We start from the raw sequence: 15304 nt of genomic DNA, 5'->3' as shown, positions 1-15304 counted from the left end.
CTTGTCATCATAAGACACTTCATTAGTAGTAAATAAAAGCATCCACATACTTGCTAACACCATTTTATACTAACAGGAAATGATACAACTCATATGGGATCAGATGTAATCAACTCTGGGGAGCTTCTGCCAGTTAAACTTCACTAAGAGAATTCACATTTTTTTCCCAAAGATTTAATACTTAGTATTTGTTTCCAAGATTTTTATGGCGTTATTTCACTCCCATCCACAATTTAGTTTCATTTTTCTTGTCAGCTGTGAGCTGTTCCTCCATTTCCTTTGTACATTGCATAGTGGGAGAATAGTGTCCATCAAAAACACAGCCAATAAAATCAACCATTTAGTCTCCATGCTGTCATCTAATCAATGTTGTTTCATCAATGTATTTGAGCACAGATGTGGATAAAAAAAATTTTCATACAGAATTATGATATACATGGCAGGTAACTAGTAAGGGCAGTAGTTCATGAGAAAATGGCAACAGAAATGCACTATTTCACAATGTTGGGAACCAATCACTTGTTCCAACATTCATCAGATTCCATTGAAATCTTGTTCCCCAGTTTCTGACATTTCCTGTTAAATAACAAATACAAACAAGGCCAGAAACTTAGAATGCTGCAGCCGTGGTAAAGAATGAGAATCTCGAGGATTATCCCTTTAAGCATTTCTAGATTTAAAAAAAAAAAAAAAATCACAGCTGCTGCTTTTCAAACCAATCGTGAGCAGTCTGTTTCCATTCAACATTAGTAGATATGTGGTTGTGTATATATAGTAATGAGGATTTTGAGTGTTCTCAGCAGTGTCTCTGGGGACTTTCTCACAAGGTCTTGACTGAAAGCCTGAAGCCTATCAAGTATCCCACACAGCACAAGTCCTAGCACCTGACGACATGGTTCTGCAGGGAGTTTCTGCTGTCACAATAAATCAGAGACAGACAGGATACAGTATAATCATGCCGGTGTCCTGTTTCTCTCAGCCTCTGTTGAATGCTTCAGCAAAATCTAAGCTGCACATGGTGGCACACACCACCACGACTGCATATGTTGCCATACCCACAGTGCTTGATGGTTGACTTGAGAGGAATAATCCATTGGAGATAACATACAAAGAGCTGTTGATGGTTTATGTTGCAGGTCTATTGTACACAATGATGTACTGTGCTGCTAGTAGCTTCCTTTATTCTTAAACATTCCTTACTTTGATAATAGCTGGAATCCTTTGAGGGAAAATAAGCCTAGAAGGTCTGTTTTATATCTTAACATGCAGCTCAAACCTTAGAACAGAGGCATTTAAGACATTTGACGATGTTGGAAAACAAAGTGCTCCTCTCTGTAACCGTGTGAAGCCCATACTTCAAAACCAAAGTAAATTGAGATGTCTGAGCTATCAGAGCGGGGACCCTTGCTGTGCTTATATCTGAGCCTCCTTCCCTTCATAAAGATGAATCATAATGTCTAATTCTCACAAATTACCCAAACATTATGTAGCACTCTCATTTCCAACACTGTTTAATCTGTGTCTGGAGTATTCGCTGTCACTTCATGTTGCAAACACTCCTCTCACTCTGGCAGTTCATTGTCTTTTGATGGGCCATAAAAGGCTCGGTTTGATGGATGATAACTCGGGGCGTCTCTCTTTGTTGTGGGATGTGACGACTGAGTGCACGTGAGATGTGAGGAGAAGACGCGGCGTGAATGGGAGATGTCATCGATGTCTTGCGCTGACACCGAGGCCCTAAGCATTGGCTTTGATCTCTGTGAAGGACTGCAAAGCAAACACAAATAAAAGATTCCAGTGTTACAGTTTCCAGGGAGAAAGTTGAATTGTTTTTTTGAGCATTTTCCAAGAGGTTTCTCCCTGATTGGTCATGTGCTTCTAGAAGTAGAAAGGCCTGCTGATCAGGACTCTGTAACAATTTAGAGGTTGACAAATTGGAAAAGGTGTTTCTCGGAAGGTAGAGCGTGCTCCGGCTTCTACCTGTATGTAAAATGTGATTTATCAAGAGAGAGGACAGCTCATGTCATTGCCTTCTGATCCGGTCTAATAAATACTGAGTGCTCTATAGGCCCTGGACTCCCTGCTGACCCTACAACATCTGCTCAGGCACTTACTACTTAATACATTAGCTGTGAGAACAGGGCAGGTGTTTTCAGCTGGAGCCAGAGAACATGAAAAACAGATTGTGCCTCCGGTTCATGCAATTGAATTAAAATGAGTCACCCCCAGCTTTTCTCATAAAATAAAACCACAAATAATGTTATGGCATGAAGGACAGGTGGGAATATTTCATAGCTTTGCTTGATGGTGGCAAGAAAACTAAAAATATAATTGACTACAGCTCGCATAAGGAATCTATTATGACCTAAAGATTCCTGAGATAGATGGATATAAAACTCCCTTAATGAAAACAAAGGCTTGCTTTGCTATATAAATTGCTTTCCAGTATATGGCAGCCATAGTGCAGTTTTTTATTTCTAGTTCTTTGATGTTTACTTAAGCAGCTGAGCGTGATGTGCGTCATGGCCTGTACATTGTAGATTACAAAAGGAACACTTTAAAGGTCAAATCATGATGGTACTTAGGTACATGAGCAAACATTTACCAGCTATAGGCTCTAGGAATTAAAGGACTTAAATATATTTGGAAGCTGAGTCATTAGGAGAATTCCCAGGAGACAATGGGAGAGGTTGACCACACTGATTACAAAGCACGTGATAAATATGTGCCGTTATGAGATATTCTGATTACCTTATACTTAACTGGTGGTTTGTTTTGTCCCCTGAGGATTTCATTTGTGATCTTTATACAGTCAGTATAAATGGTTTATTATACAGTGAAACGTTTGTGCAACATTGGTCATATTGCATCATTCTTTTAAAAGGGCCATTTCACGCAAATTATGAAAAACAAAACACAAAATATATCTCTGCACTCACCTCTGGGACTGTAACTGACCTGATTTAGACTGAATGTAACTTGGACTTAGCCTGACTAGGATCCCAGGACCTGGGTCAAGGGGATCTGTGATGTATCTAGCCTTACAGATAGTTTTGATTGTATTTGTCCAGATTCAGATTTTGATATATCTGCCTCTGAATTTTCTCTGTCCACTCCAGTACAGTGGTGAGTGGAATTTTGTTTAGGATGCTGCTCACACCATTGAATTAAACAAGGCTATGCTCCCCGACATAGCCTTGTCAGGAGGATTCATCCTTTGGGGACCATGAAAGTCGTTCTAATAGTAGTAACCAAAAATGCCAACCTGCCGGTGGCTGTGGTGGACCGTCACCATCCTTAAAGACATGCTGCGAGTATGGCTACAAACGAACTTTCATTGTCGTCAAAAAACAAAGATATTAATTAGCCATGCTGTTGCACTTGGTTCCTTCATCGTGATGAACAAGGGCATTCTAGTTTATTTTGAAGCAATCCCACATACACCATCCTGCTCCTGTAAATACTCATTAGTGCATTAAATCGTCAGCAAGAAAATTGTCCCCAACAACTGCACTATTTACTATAAGCTTCTGTTAAAAACTCCACTGCCCTGCTGTTTTAGGAAATAAGTCAGCCTTTTAAAAATGGAAGTATATATTTTTGGCCATCTTGGAACAAAGTTGGAACCAAGGGACTAGGGGCTAAGTGCTACAGACATGCTGACTGAGACTAAGAAACTGACTGACTGCATTGTTAGTTTTGGCCCTTTTATGGGATTTGTAGACAGCAACAAAATGAAGCCAGCTTTATCCTTTAACTTCTCTTAATGAAAGAATTATCTCAGTGCTACGACTTGTCAAGTACACTTAGACAAAACACACGCAACTGATTTATATAAGAGTTGGTGTTTAGTTTGGTGATGTACCAAATAAAAAGTGATTAGTTTTTGATGCAGATCCAGGAATTTTAAAAATGTATTTCTTAACATTGTGAGATATGGTCCGTTAACCGACTCATTTACTTCCTCTTGACTACTGCACTTACTTGAATGGAAAAAAAAATCTGACACATGTATCCTGTTATTGTCTATCACTGATTATTTTGATACACATCTGGATCGTAATGCAATTTAAAGAAATTTTCTCATTAAAATATTAAATGTTATTTTTATGGAGCCTCTGGGGAGATGTGCTCTCTGAGTGCTGTCGACTTCCAGATTGGAGTTCAGAAATCATGAACATAGCTAAGAATGACTTTGGAGTTTGCACTTGCGCTCACCTGTGTGGGTTTAGCACAGACTGAAACCACATTTCAGTTCTCCTGTCCATGGAGTAATGTGCTGCACATCATAACCTAGGGATAAAGTCATATCTGAAGCAGTATTTGAAAGATATCAAAAACCCAGGATACCTCAAATTGAACCCTGTCATTCATATCCTTCAACAATGTATGTGCTTTTTTTTTTTTGGGTCTTTCTCTCCCATACAAGCTCAGCTTTACGTTATACACAGCAATCCTCAGCCATCTGGTTTTCATTTCCTGTGAGGTTCAAGATGGTTGGAGAGTTTAACAAAAGGAGCCTCGTTTGAACCGGGGGCTAATGTAGTCAGGATGGAATCTGTCACTCAGTCTATTGCATGTTGATGACTACGAGCAGTTTCAGCTGTAAGCAGTCCATGATTTATGGACACTGAGTGAACTCTTGTAAGCAAACGCCAACTAGGAGTTCACAACAGCAAGTGGGCCCTTTTTTTTGGCCGCAGCTCGCCTCCATTTTCTTTCCATTCATGCCAAAGTATTTCGCACGGCAATTAGCTCCGTCCTCATTTGGGTCTGCAGTCCCACAGGGTTAGCGAAGCCATTTATCATCCTGAGGGCTTGGAACTCCACAGCTCCATCTCAGGTAGTTTCTGTAAACAGTCATTGGCCTGGCTCTTTCCATTTCATGAAATGAGAGGGAGATACAGTAGTTTTGAGGTCCTGCCATCCATCCATCTGTCGATTGCTTTGCTTTTCCTCTACAGGTGTGAAGGCAAAAGGGAAATGTCATTTCACATGGCTCATTTGTCATATGGTAACTACATAGAGTGAATAGAGTGATGACAACATGGCCCCCTTGCTTTTTTCAGAGGGGTCAACTGCTTTGGATTTGGAGTGTAGAGTGTAGGTAAGACTAAAGACTATTCTGGCTAATGAGGAGTACGCACAAAAGTAACAAGTGTTTTTTTTTTTTTTTTTAACATTATTGATATTAAGTCTTGTAATGAGCAAAATTGATAGAGTTTTTAATAGCTGACTTGACATTTAGTTCATGTTTACATGGATACAGATATAAGATATGCAACCTTGTTAGGCACACATTAAAGAACTATTCATGTTTTATTCTGATGTATCTGTTGAGTTATATTGAAACATAAGTGTTGGCTCTGCTACAAGTATTTGTATAGCTTCCAAATGCCTGTGGGGCGTCATTAAAACACATATTTGAGCAGGCACAGCCATAAACATGTGCTGGATACATTCTTTGTGTCCTTAGCCCAAACATCTTCAGATGCAGCCAGGAAAATAATTGAACTACAGTATGTGCATTTTTCTATTTTCACATCTATCCTTGGAGAGTCATTAGGCCTACTCTACAAAGACCCTGCCAACTGATTCTGAATCCATCATTTGTTCAACCGATATATTGCGGTCTCTGTCGCTGCTATGTCTTTATCAATCAGAATTAAGGAATTAGATTAAGCTCCTTGGTTTTCTCCTCCTTCAGTGGAGTCACGCTGCAGTGCAGGCCCAGGGGTTACGGGGAGTATCAGAGGGGACTAATTGTCAAGGTTATGTCTCAGCGGATGATTGATGTGAGGCCAGGCTGTTTTTGTCAGCCTGTCAGGTGGCTGGAATGTTTAATGTTCTCATTATTGGTTGCTCTGTTGTGTATATTTCTCTGTCAGCGCCGCTGAGCCATCTGAACTGCCAGAGCACTTCAAAGGCCTGCAGGTCATCCGTCTTCCCCCTGACGCCCTGAATGTTCAGCCTCAGCTGAGTGCTGGTGATTTGTTATGACTTGAGAGCCAGCTGACAGACAGGTCTCCTATAAAAAAACATGCACCCATTTCCCTTTTGTCGTGCAGTGAAAGCATCGCTGCTCCTGTAATGTGGTGGGGGGGCCACACAACTGTCACAGGAGGCTGGCACCTGACAGTTGTGTCATCTCACTAATTTGCAGACAGGACGACTTGAAATATTTTGTCTTTTTTGCCTCAATGTGGATTTTGGTTCTGGTGTCACAGACTCTCCCGGGTCACCATCTGTTGTGGAGCGCCACAGGGAACAAAGCTGAAAAGGGATCACTATATTAAGGCACATTTTCATATTCATCATTAGTCCGGGGCTTGGTATATGCCATGTGATGGCACTGAGCAGAGAGCATCATGGGAAGAATGCTGATGGCTGCAAAGCCAGTCATATAATGAAAAGTGAGAGGTGAGACGGTAAAGACAAGAGAGGGGGAAAACAGAATCCAAATCTCAATTCTTTTCCCAGGCCCTTTACAAGATTGATTGTTTTCTGCTGATCTAATTTTGGATCGTATGAAAACAGTCCATTTGTCTTAAAGAAAAATGATGTGCCACATGGTGCAGATGGAATTTTTTTTGAAAGCTGAAAAAGATTAAAGAGAAACTCTGCTCCTCAGCCCTAATCACGAGCTGTAGATTACTCTGCCGATTTAACCAGATGGCAGACTCGATTCTGCAGGCCCTCCTGTATATTAATGAACAGCAGTCTGTTATATTTGACTTAGGTAAGTGAAATGTCCATCACCTGTAATGGTCTGCCAGCTGGCATTATGCATTTTGCACCACTTTGGGTCCACGTGGCATTTTTCATTTGCGACGTTCTTGAAGGAATATTTTTGTTCCCTGCTATTTTCCATCATTGTCACTGTTCTGGTAAATATTTTCTTTCACCAGGAAGAAAAGTCTCCAAGTTGTGTCCACAGCTAATTTCCTCTCATAGGTCAAGGCAATAATTCTGGCACTAAAACTGTCACGCTGGGGCGAAGCACACAAGTTCGATATTAACGTGATTAAGTTAGCCTGTCGACATGACTGCAAACACGGCAATACAGTATGTTAACAAACCTAATAATAGGAAGGGGGAGATAAAGCGGAGGGGATGGTTGCACAATTTCTGGCCATTCGTGTGTCTGGTACAGCGAGCCACTGACCTTAAGGAACAGCTTGTGTGGCTTTCAGTCTATTGTGAGTTAGTGTGCAAATGTTTTCTTTGTGTTCTTCCTCTGCTGGATTAGAGTGTTTTTTATTTGTTTGTGACTGTATCAGCTTACTGCTCAGTGTCTTTAAAACTAGTCTGCTAACTGTCTTTGTCTCAAAATGTCAGTCTGAAGGCACTGCAGAAAACTTAAAGAGGCAATGAACACATGTTTGCCAGCCCGAGCGCCCAGAAACTCCGTCCATGAATATGCCGAGCCTAATTTTAAACCAACAGCGGGGGAACTTTGGCTGCGTTTCCTAGCCAGAGAGCACGAACAGCGAGGAAGAACAATGCCAGTGTGTCATACATTTAAACGCTGTTAAATTAAAGGCTGTTTACTGTTCGCAGAGGCCATTCATCTTGCTCAACGTTAGTCTGCTTCTTGCAAATTTGTCAGTAAGAGCTTCCACATGCCAAGACCAGGAGGGGGAAAAGTTGGGGTTATCAGAGGAGGGTTTTCATAGCGTGTCTCTTCAGCCAGCCTGTAGTTAATTAGCCACCTCCACACAATAAGGCCATAAGTCATTAATCACCCGCACCCTAGCAGAAGTCAAGTCACTGTGAGCAAGACGTTTGGAGACAAAAAGTTTGCCGCCTATGACAGACTTCAAAATGGCCCCTGTCAGTGGTGTGTAAATTATAGGGCATGTTGAGTGCTGAAAGACAAGGGCCCACTGTTTAACTCGCTGTTGCTCTTTCCTTTGCTTTGTGTGTTGACAGACTCTCTTCGAGGGAAAATTCCCCTTTTCTCCGTTTCCCATTGGCTGGCTTATAACTCAAAAAGACTTTATTGTGAGTATACAACACGCACGCACGCACACACATACACAAACACACATGCACATGCACACACACACACACACGCGCGCGTGCGCGCGCATGCACACACACACACACACACACACACACAAACACACATACACACACACACACACACACACACACACACACACACACACACACACACACACACACGCACAAGTTACCCACATTAAGATAATCTCACTGTACCACGCTCACTTCCTTCATTTTATGATGCCTCACTAGAGTTAATAGAAGAAGACAAGCTTCAAAGGTCAGCGGCTCAGTAAGACCCAGCTTTAACTTTGTATTCCTACCGTTTACTTTGCTTGTCAAAGGGAGGAAATGATGGAGTGATGATAAATATGTAGGCTTGTTTGGAGAAGCAAAAGCCTTTCTGCTGCAAAAATAAACCACCACGTTTCTCAGCATGATGGGAGACACACTTCTCAGCTGATTGAACATGCAGAAGGTCAGCGTTTTTTTCCCTTTGCGTCTGTAAACAGAGATCTGCCGGCCTTTCCAGAGTACATAAGCATCGAGGAAGGTTTATTCAAAGGAGCAAAAGTTTATGAAAGAAAGGGGAAATCCCGTGATTGGGTCATTAATATGGCTGACAAAAGGGTGTTAAATTCATTATATGACGGCGACATGTGTAACAAGTGTTTGAAAGCTGGGTGATGTATGTATTTGATGCATGAACTTACGTGTGAAAAGTCCATTTTCATACATGACTGTGGGCGTTTTGAGGAGGAGCATCAGCTCAGCATAGCAGGCATGACATCCATGGCCTTCAACCGAAACGCAGCATAGACAGTGTAACACATGGTGTGCAGCTGTGCAAAAGTGACCATTTTTAACATCAACATGTGTCTGCGACGGGCCGCGCTGCGCTGATCTGTTCCCCCGCAGGTGAAAGGCCGCGGGGTCTTGCTCACGCTGCAGTTCAAGGAAGAACAGGTGGGGCCGTCCCTGTGATTCAACACGGAGTCACGAAGCCGTCCAGTGTCTCATCTCCTGACAGCATTTTATATTCAAACATGTGGGAAAGAGATCCTCTGTCAAAGGGAAGAAGATTGATAGACTTTAGCATGGTAGGATAGATGTATGTGAAGCTCACTGGGCCAGTTAATGTAATAAACAGAAACGTACCAATCACCTCTATCCACACGATGCAGCATGTTCTTCCAGTGACTTCTAGACCACCTTAATTATTTTTTCTCCAACTCTAAAGATAAAATATATAGTAAGACCTCAAACTGCTGATGCTCCCATGATCACCCAACAAAACTCCCGTTGAACTAAAAATTCAGATTGAGTTCTAATGCTGGAACTAACCTAGTTTTTCCTTTTTAAAAACATGATGCAATCTACTATACTGTGTTATTTACTATTTGGTAGATTACCATCGGATACCGCAGAGGTATATACAGTTACGGTAGATTTTTATTTAAGGCTTTGCTGTCCAAGTTGACAACATATTTAAGGAACTTTTTTTGTCTTTAAGCTAATGGCAGCAGATTAAAACATCATTTCTTATACTAACACTCAACTGGAGAAAGCTGGTTTACATGACTATGCACTTTAATACTGGGACAATAGCAACACATGTTAACTTTAGTGACAATTTATTACTTTATTTTAACCCCACTCACACACACAATAATCAGGTTGTATGCAGATATAAGGACACATTTATATGTGCTTAAAAATGTACAGTGTTTGTCAACTTCTTTTATGAAGACATGTTTTATGTGTGTTTTACTATATTGTCACTTCACAATCTGTTTATACTGCAGCCTCCACTTATGGGTAGCCACAGGAGGAGTTAAAGCCTACAGTAATAAACATTTATGTCTGCTTACAACAACTAACAGGCTATTACAGTGAGTTATAAACATTGATTAAATGTTTTTATACCTAGATTAAATACTAGACGGGGTTAAAGTAAAGTGTTACAGAGACACTTATTCGTGTGGGGGACTTAAATTTTACCTTACTGATATTTTTAATAATTTGATAGTTTTTATGTATCGGTCTGTTTGTGTAATGGCTGATTGTCATTTGGGATTTTCCATATGTGTAATTAATTCTCAGGACCTGTAGAAAAGACTTTTTGATTTCAGTGAGACTTCCTGTTTAAAAATTAAAAAAAAAAAGAAAGAAAGAAAGAACTTAATATATTTTTATAATATGATGTACATAAAAACATAATATACTGATAATATAGTTTTAATACATAAAAATTAGGACGATTAAGATTTCACACAAGAAACAACTATAAAATCCTAGACCGGCTAATTAAATATCATCATCATTAATATCATAGCTCAGTTCATATGTAACATGCACAGACTTTATATCCATCCCTATAATGTAACAACTGATACTGTAAAGTTAAATCTGAATAACTGATTGGCTGGTTAATGTGTTCGCACATGAGAGGATGTGTGAGTTTATACTGCAGTGTCACACATCTGGTAAATGGTGAGAAATAATGTTCACAGATCTTAATCCAATTTGTTCACATCACATTGTTGCGCTGTTTGTAAATGAAAAAAGATGTATGACATATGATCCACGCTGGCTTCATGGCTGACTGGTTTCAATGCTGAATTGTGGGTTTGGGGCTTTGTTACCATCTATCACTGAGCTGTGTTTAGGACTCATCTACATGAAGGATGGGTGGATTTGATGAATATGACATCTGACCATTAACGATGGTGATTTTATTGTTGGAGAACAGCCTGATTTACAGAGGACGGATAATGACACTGTTGGCTCGATTTAGTTGATTTGTTTTAAAATGCTGATTAAATAGTTAGGCCTCGCTTTATTTCGTGCTCTCTGCTTCATGGCTTCATTACAGTGATCACAAAAGCAGTGGAAACGTCCCACATCTGGTGTCATCGTAAATCTTTGTTTAGCCAGCTCCTCACTGATGTCAGTGGCTCGTTTGTCTTTGTTAATGAAACGATAATGCATGACCTCGTGATTGAGAGGATTCAGCATGTTTTGATGAGCCCAGGAGATATTACATCTGAACACACATACACACGCACACGCACTGACAAACACACACACACACAAACACACACAAACACACACACTATGGATACTGTAGCTACAGTGCGAGGCTTGCAAGTGGTTTTAGCTTCCTGTCACCCTAAATTAATAAAATAAAGGCATACACACTTACACACTCTCCATCTTTGCAAAACCCAGTGTCAACCTCACAGCAAGACAAAAAAAACACAAAACTGAGGTTATAAACAAAAGGAAATTAGTTAGATTTTTCAGATTATGACTTCACAATAAAAGTGAATATATATACTTTTTGTGTTTGTTTGCCACAGCATCAGAAACAAAATATAATATCAATTAAATAAATTAATAATATATATTTGATTAAAAAAAAAAAAAAAACCCACATAATCTTTCTCAAGTCTGCACAGCCAAACTAAAAAAAAGAATGAAACGTTAATGATAAATTCCTGTTATCATAACTTAAAACGTTTTGACCTTATTTGAACTGATAACTCAATTTCTGCATTATAGTAAATGTGTGTGTTTTTTTTGTTTTGTTTTTTTTCCTCTCTAAAATGGAAAAGAAGACATTTTCAGAGCTGTCTGAAGCTTTAAAAATGCCATCCAGGTATAAATGGGCTTCATGAAACGTTTGGCTCCCCACAAAATAAATCGATGCCAATACTGAAGAAGCTGCTCCCATTGATTTTCCACGTCCATCATTCTGTCAAATCACGCGGCACAGGCAGCTCTCTAACCCGCCTGAGTAAAGCAGAATTAAAATAACTTTTGCAAGACTAATAGTCGATTCAGCATTAAGATTAAAATCCAGCATTATTGCTTAATGGTTAAAAAAAAGTTCTGCAGAAAAGGACCTTTATAGAAGCACAGCAGGAAAACAAAACCCAATATTCTCTCCTGTGTAAAATAATGCACATTGAGTCTTTTCAAAGTTATATTATAATTATTTTTTATTTTAGTCACGCTTGAAGCTATCGCAAATAAATACAGTGATCCCCACATGGATCCAGTCCCTGCATGAAGTACAATATAAAACTCATTGGGCCTAAATCTCCTTTATAAATGTATAATTCTTTGTTACTACTGGTATCCTAAGGCCGAGGCTGTTGTCAGTCTTTGTCCATACAAGGCGTACGGGGAGTAGTAAGGCCCGGTGGCCGCAGGCACCGGCACCGGGGCCCCAGGAGTGGGCAGAGGGCTCTTTGAATACGGGTGATAGCGGCTGCTCAGTCCGAGAGGGTGATGGGGGCCCCTGAGGGCCAGCGTGCCGGGGCTGCCCGGGCTGCCATTGGGAGGCATATGCATGTGACAAGCCATAGCAGCGGCGGCAGCGGCGTTGGCGAGAGAAGATGACCCCGCGTACCCGGATATCAACTTCTCCGTTCCCGCAAAGGCCGTGTGAGTCCGCAAGTGACTGAGGAGCTCCTCGGAGGAGGAAAAGCGCTTATCGCAAGGTCCGTTCGCAGACACCCAGTTACACACGTGCGGGAGGGGGTCATTGGGCAGCATAAACCCGTAAGGATATAGGGGATGTCCGCTGAACGATGGGGTGGAGGAGTGCACGCCGTGTAACGGGTGCGTCGGGTACATGAGCGGGTATCCAGATTTTAGCGCAGAGGCAGCCGCAGCAGCAGCCGCAGAGTCATGTGCGCAGTTCGCGCTGGACGCACCGGACAAATGGCTTGTGCAGTGGTAGCTCAGGCAGTAGGGGTCTCGACAGAGACTAGCAGACATTAGAGACGGCGGGGACGCTCCAGCCAAGGGACTCGTCCCTGCTTTACTGCATCCCAGTGAGCTGGCAGCAGCGAACTGTGCGCTTAACAGCTGGCTGCTAGATTTGGTGGGGTCAAGGGTCATTCCATGAGGGAGGAACGGTTGCGGGTAACCATAGGCACCCGCTAAACTTCCAGGGTAGGAAATACCAGCAGGTGGCAAGGGGAAAACTGTATGACCGGGCTTGTAGGGGGAAACAGGGGCCACCAGTCCAGAGCCGAGGACGGAGGAGGAGGATGAGGTTACAGATGGCGAGTCTGATGTAACAGTCTTGGATCCAGATGTGTTCTCCTGGTGTTGGCTGCCATCGGAGGTAATTCCACTTATCCTATGGTTACCGTTACTCTCAGTCGTACTGCTTTTATTGCAATCAGACTCCTTCTTCTCCTCCTTGTCCCCCGCTTTGCCTTCAGGCGGCAGTGGAGAGACTGAGGTGCAGGAGCTGGGGCTGCCTGTCCTGGGGGTGAACGGCTGGCAGGTGGCGCTAGGAACTCGGAAACTGGTTTTATCTCCACTGAGGCTGCTGCTAGAGTCCTTCTTCTCTGAGGCTTTGGAGTAAGGTTTGAAGCTAGACTTGTCGTCGGCTCCGATGTCGCTCATTTTCAGCGGGCCGGATTTGGTCTCCTTGTCACTAGATCCATTTGAGGTCACAGAGGACAGTTTGGAGGAGGACGGCGGGTCCGGTTTGCCGATCTGAGAGCACGTTTGGGCCAAAAGAGCCAGTGGACTTTTCTTGGCATCCAGCTGTGAAATAAGACAAAATTAAATTAATGAAATTCATAAAAACACTTGTAGATGACACTTGGGCTAAATACGAACAGATGACAGCTACGCGTGTTTGCGCACGAACTTATCTCTGGATGAAACTCAACAACTCAGCATAATGAAGAGGGGACGTACACACACATACGCACACATACGCACAGCCGATTTACATGTGATACGAGATAAGAATGTACAACTGCTACACTTCCGAAAATGACATTACAAACATGAGCATACATTTCCTATAAAAGGTTATTGATATCTAAAACCAGTCAAAAATCTACATCTCAGTTTATCATTTTAGTGCACAAAAAAAAAAAGCTCAGCAAAATTTTGAGGAACCAAGTCAGGAATCTGGTAAAAACAAATTACAAAAAAAGAGCATTCAGTGCTATTCTTCACATGGTCTGAATAAAATCTTCAGTTACTTTGTCCACAGAATTCATCCAGTGATATCTCTGGAGTCCAGTGGCTTCAGAGTGAAACACTTTAAAGCGAATCGCCCGTGTGCGCGAACGTTTTTCACGAAAAATCGTTGTGGTGCTTACCTCGATGGGACTGACAGGGGTGGACGGTAAAGGCTGGAGGTATTCCGGGTGTAAAATGTGTCCTGCCCGCGCCGTGAGCATTTTCAAAACCTTTATGGGAAGACGACTGGCTTGGCGAGAAGGGTCTGCGGGAGAGACAGAGTTGTGGACGGATAGCTGGCGGATCTTCACTGCGCCCCTCTCCCCCGAGGAGCCGCTCTCCCAAGCTGGATTCGTGCTATTTCTCAGGACAGAGACCGTGGGCGATGTGATCATGACCCAATTCTCGTGGAAATGGTGGAGAAATACATGTGTAGGGTAAAGAAAGCCAAACACTCAGGACGTCAGACGGTTAAAGAAAAAAAAGCCTTCGCCACAGATGAAAGAAACAATGTTAAATCCTCAAAAGAGACGCGGGAGTGTGTGTGGGCAGAATCCGTGCGCTCTCACAGCCGCATTGCTTCATCCCCGGCGTCGCTCTGACAGTAGTGTGGCTGCGGGTCCGAGAGCAGACTCGGTTTACGTGGGCAGGAGGGGGATCACTCCGCCTCCTCGCGAGCAGCATCTGAATTAGTCCGCAGATCACAGCCTTTTTGCCGCCTCCCAATCAAAAAGAGATCCCGAGGTGATCGGAGGGCTGAGGCAATGTGACGTTTCCTCCTCACACGGGTGTCTATTTCATATCTCACCCACTCCGAGCGCTTTTAATTTTGAGTTGTTTTTTTTTTTTTTTTATATGCGTCTCTGCGTAATTGTTGCTTTGACGCATGCGCCGCCCCACGCGTCCTGTGTGGTTTGTGGGGTAGGTGGACCAGGATAACCAGTGGATGAAGATGACCAAAACTTATTTATGTCACGTGAGCGCAAGATGTATTTTTAATTAAAACAAATTCATCCGAAAAAGCAAGATACTGCGCAAATTAACACCTCTGCCCAAAAATCATTGTTTTTACTTGAAGTAAGCGAATCTGAGCTCATTTTCATTTGGTAAAATGGACTGCAGATAGTTGAAGCCCAGAATGTCTCGCCCTTGCAATAAATTTATTTGAAAAATAACCAACCGAGGGCTTTTCTGGTCACATATTCACCCCGACGCGCACAGATATCCATCGCCTTGTTTCACATTTTCTGCAACTTTCTCCTCTCTGTCACGCAGCCTGTCATCTGTCAGTTCCCTG

The 15304-nt window shown here is 42.2% G+C and overlaps 1 protein-coding gene across 1 annotated transcript; it reads right to left on the bottom strand.

Moving 5' to 3' along the window:
* Positions 1 to 12025: 12025 nt before the first annotated feature.
* On the bottom strand, positions 12026 to 14596 carry LOC111220153 (zinc finger protein 503-like). The gene is made up of 2 exons (XM_022743142.1): positions 14148 to 14596; positions 12026 to 13578 (listed from the first exon to the last, which is right to left on the bottom strand). The coding sequence occupies exons 1-2, from the start codon at positions 14400 to 14402 to the stop codon at positions 12142 to 12144; spliced, it is 1692 nt and encodes a 563-aa protein (XP_022598863.1). The 5' UTR covers positions 14403 to 14596; the 3' UTR covers positions 12026 to 12141.
* Between the last annotated feature and the right edge of the window lie 708 nt (positions 14597 to 15304).

Source organism: Seriola dumerili, unplaced genomic scaffold (genome assembly GCF_002260705.1).
Source record: "Seriola dumerili isolate Sdu_G_001 unplaced genomic scaffold, Sdu_1.0 BDQW01000068.1, whole genome shotgun sequence".
Taxonomy (NCBI): domain Eukaryota; kingdom Metazoa; phylum Chordata; class Actinopteri; order Carangiformes; family Carangidae; genus Seriola; species Seriola dumerili.
The sequence above is the reverse complement of the archived record's forward strand: the minus strand, read 5'-3'. Positions and strand labels throughout refer to the sequence as shown.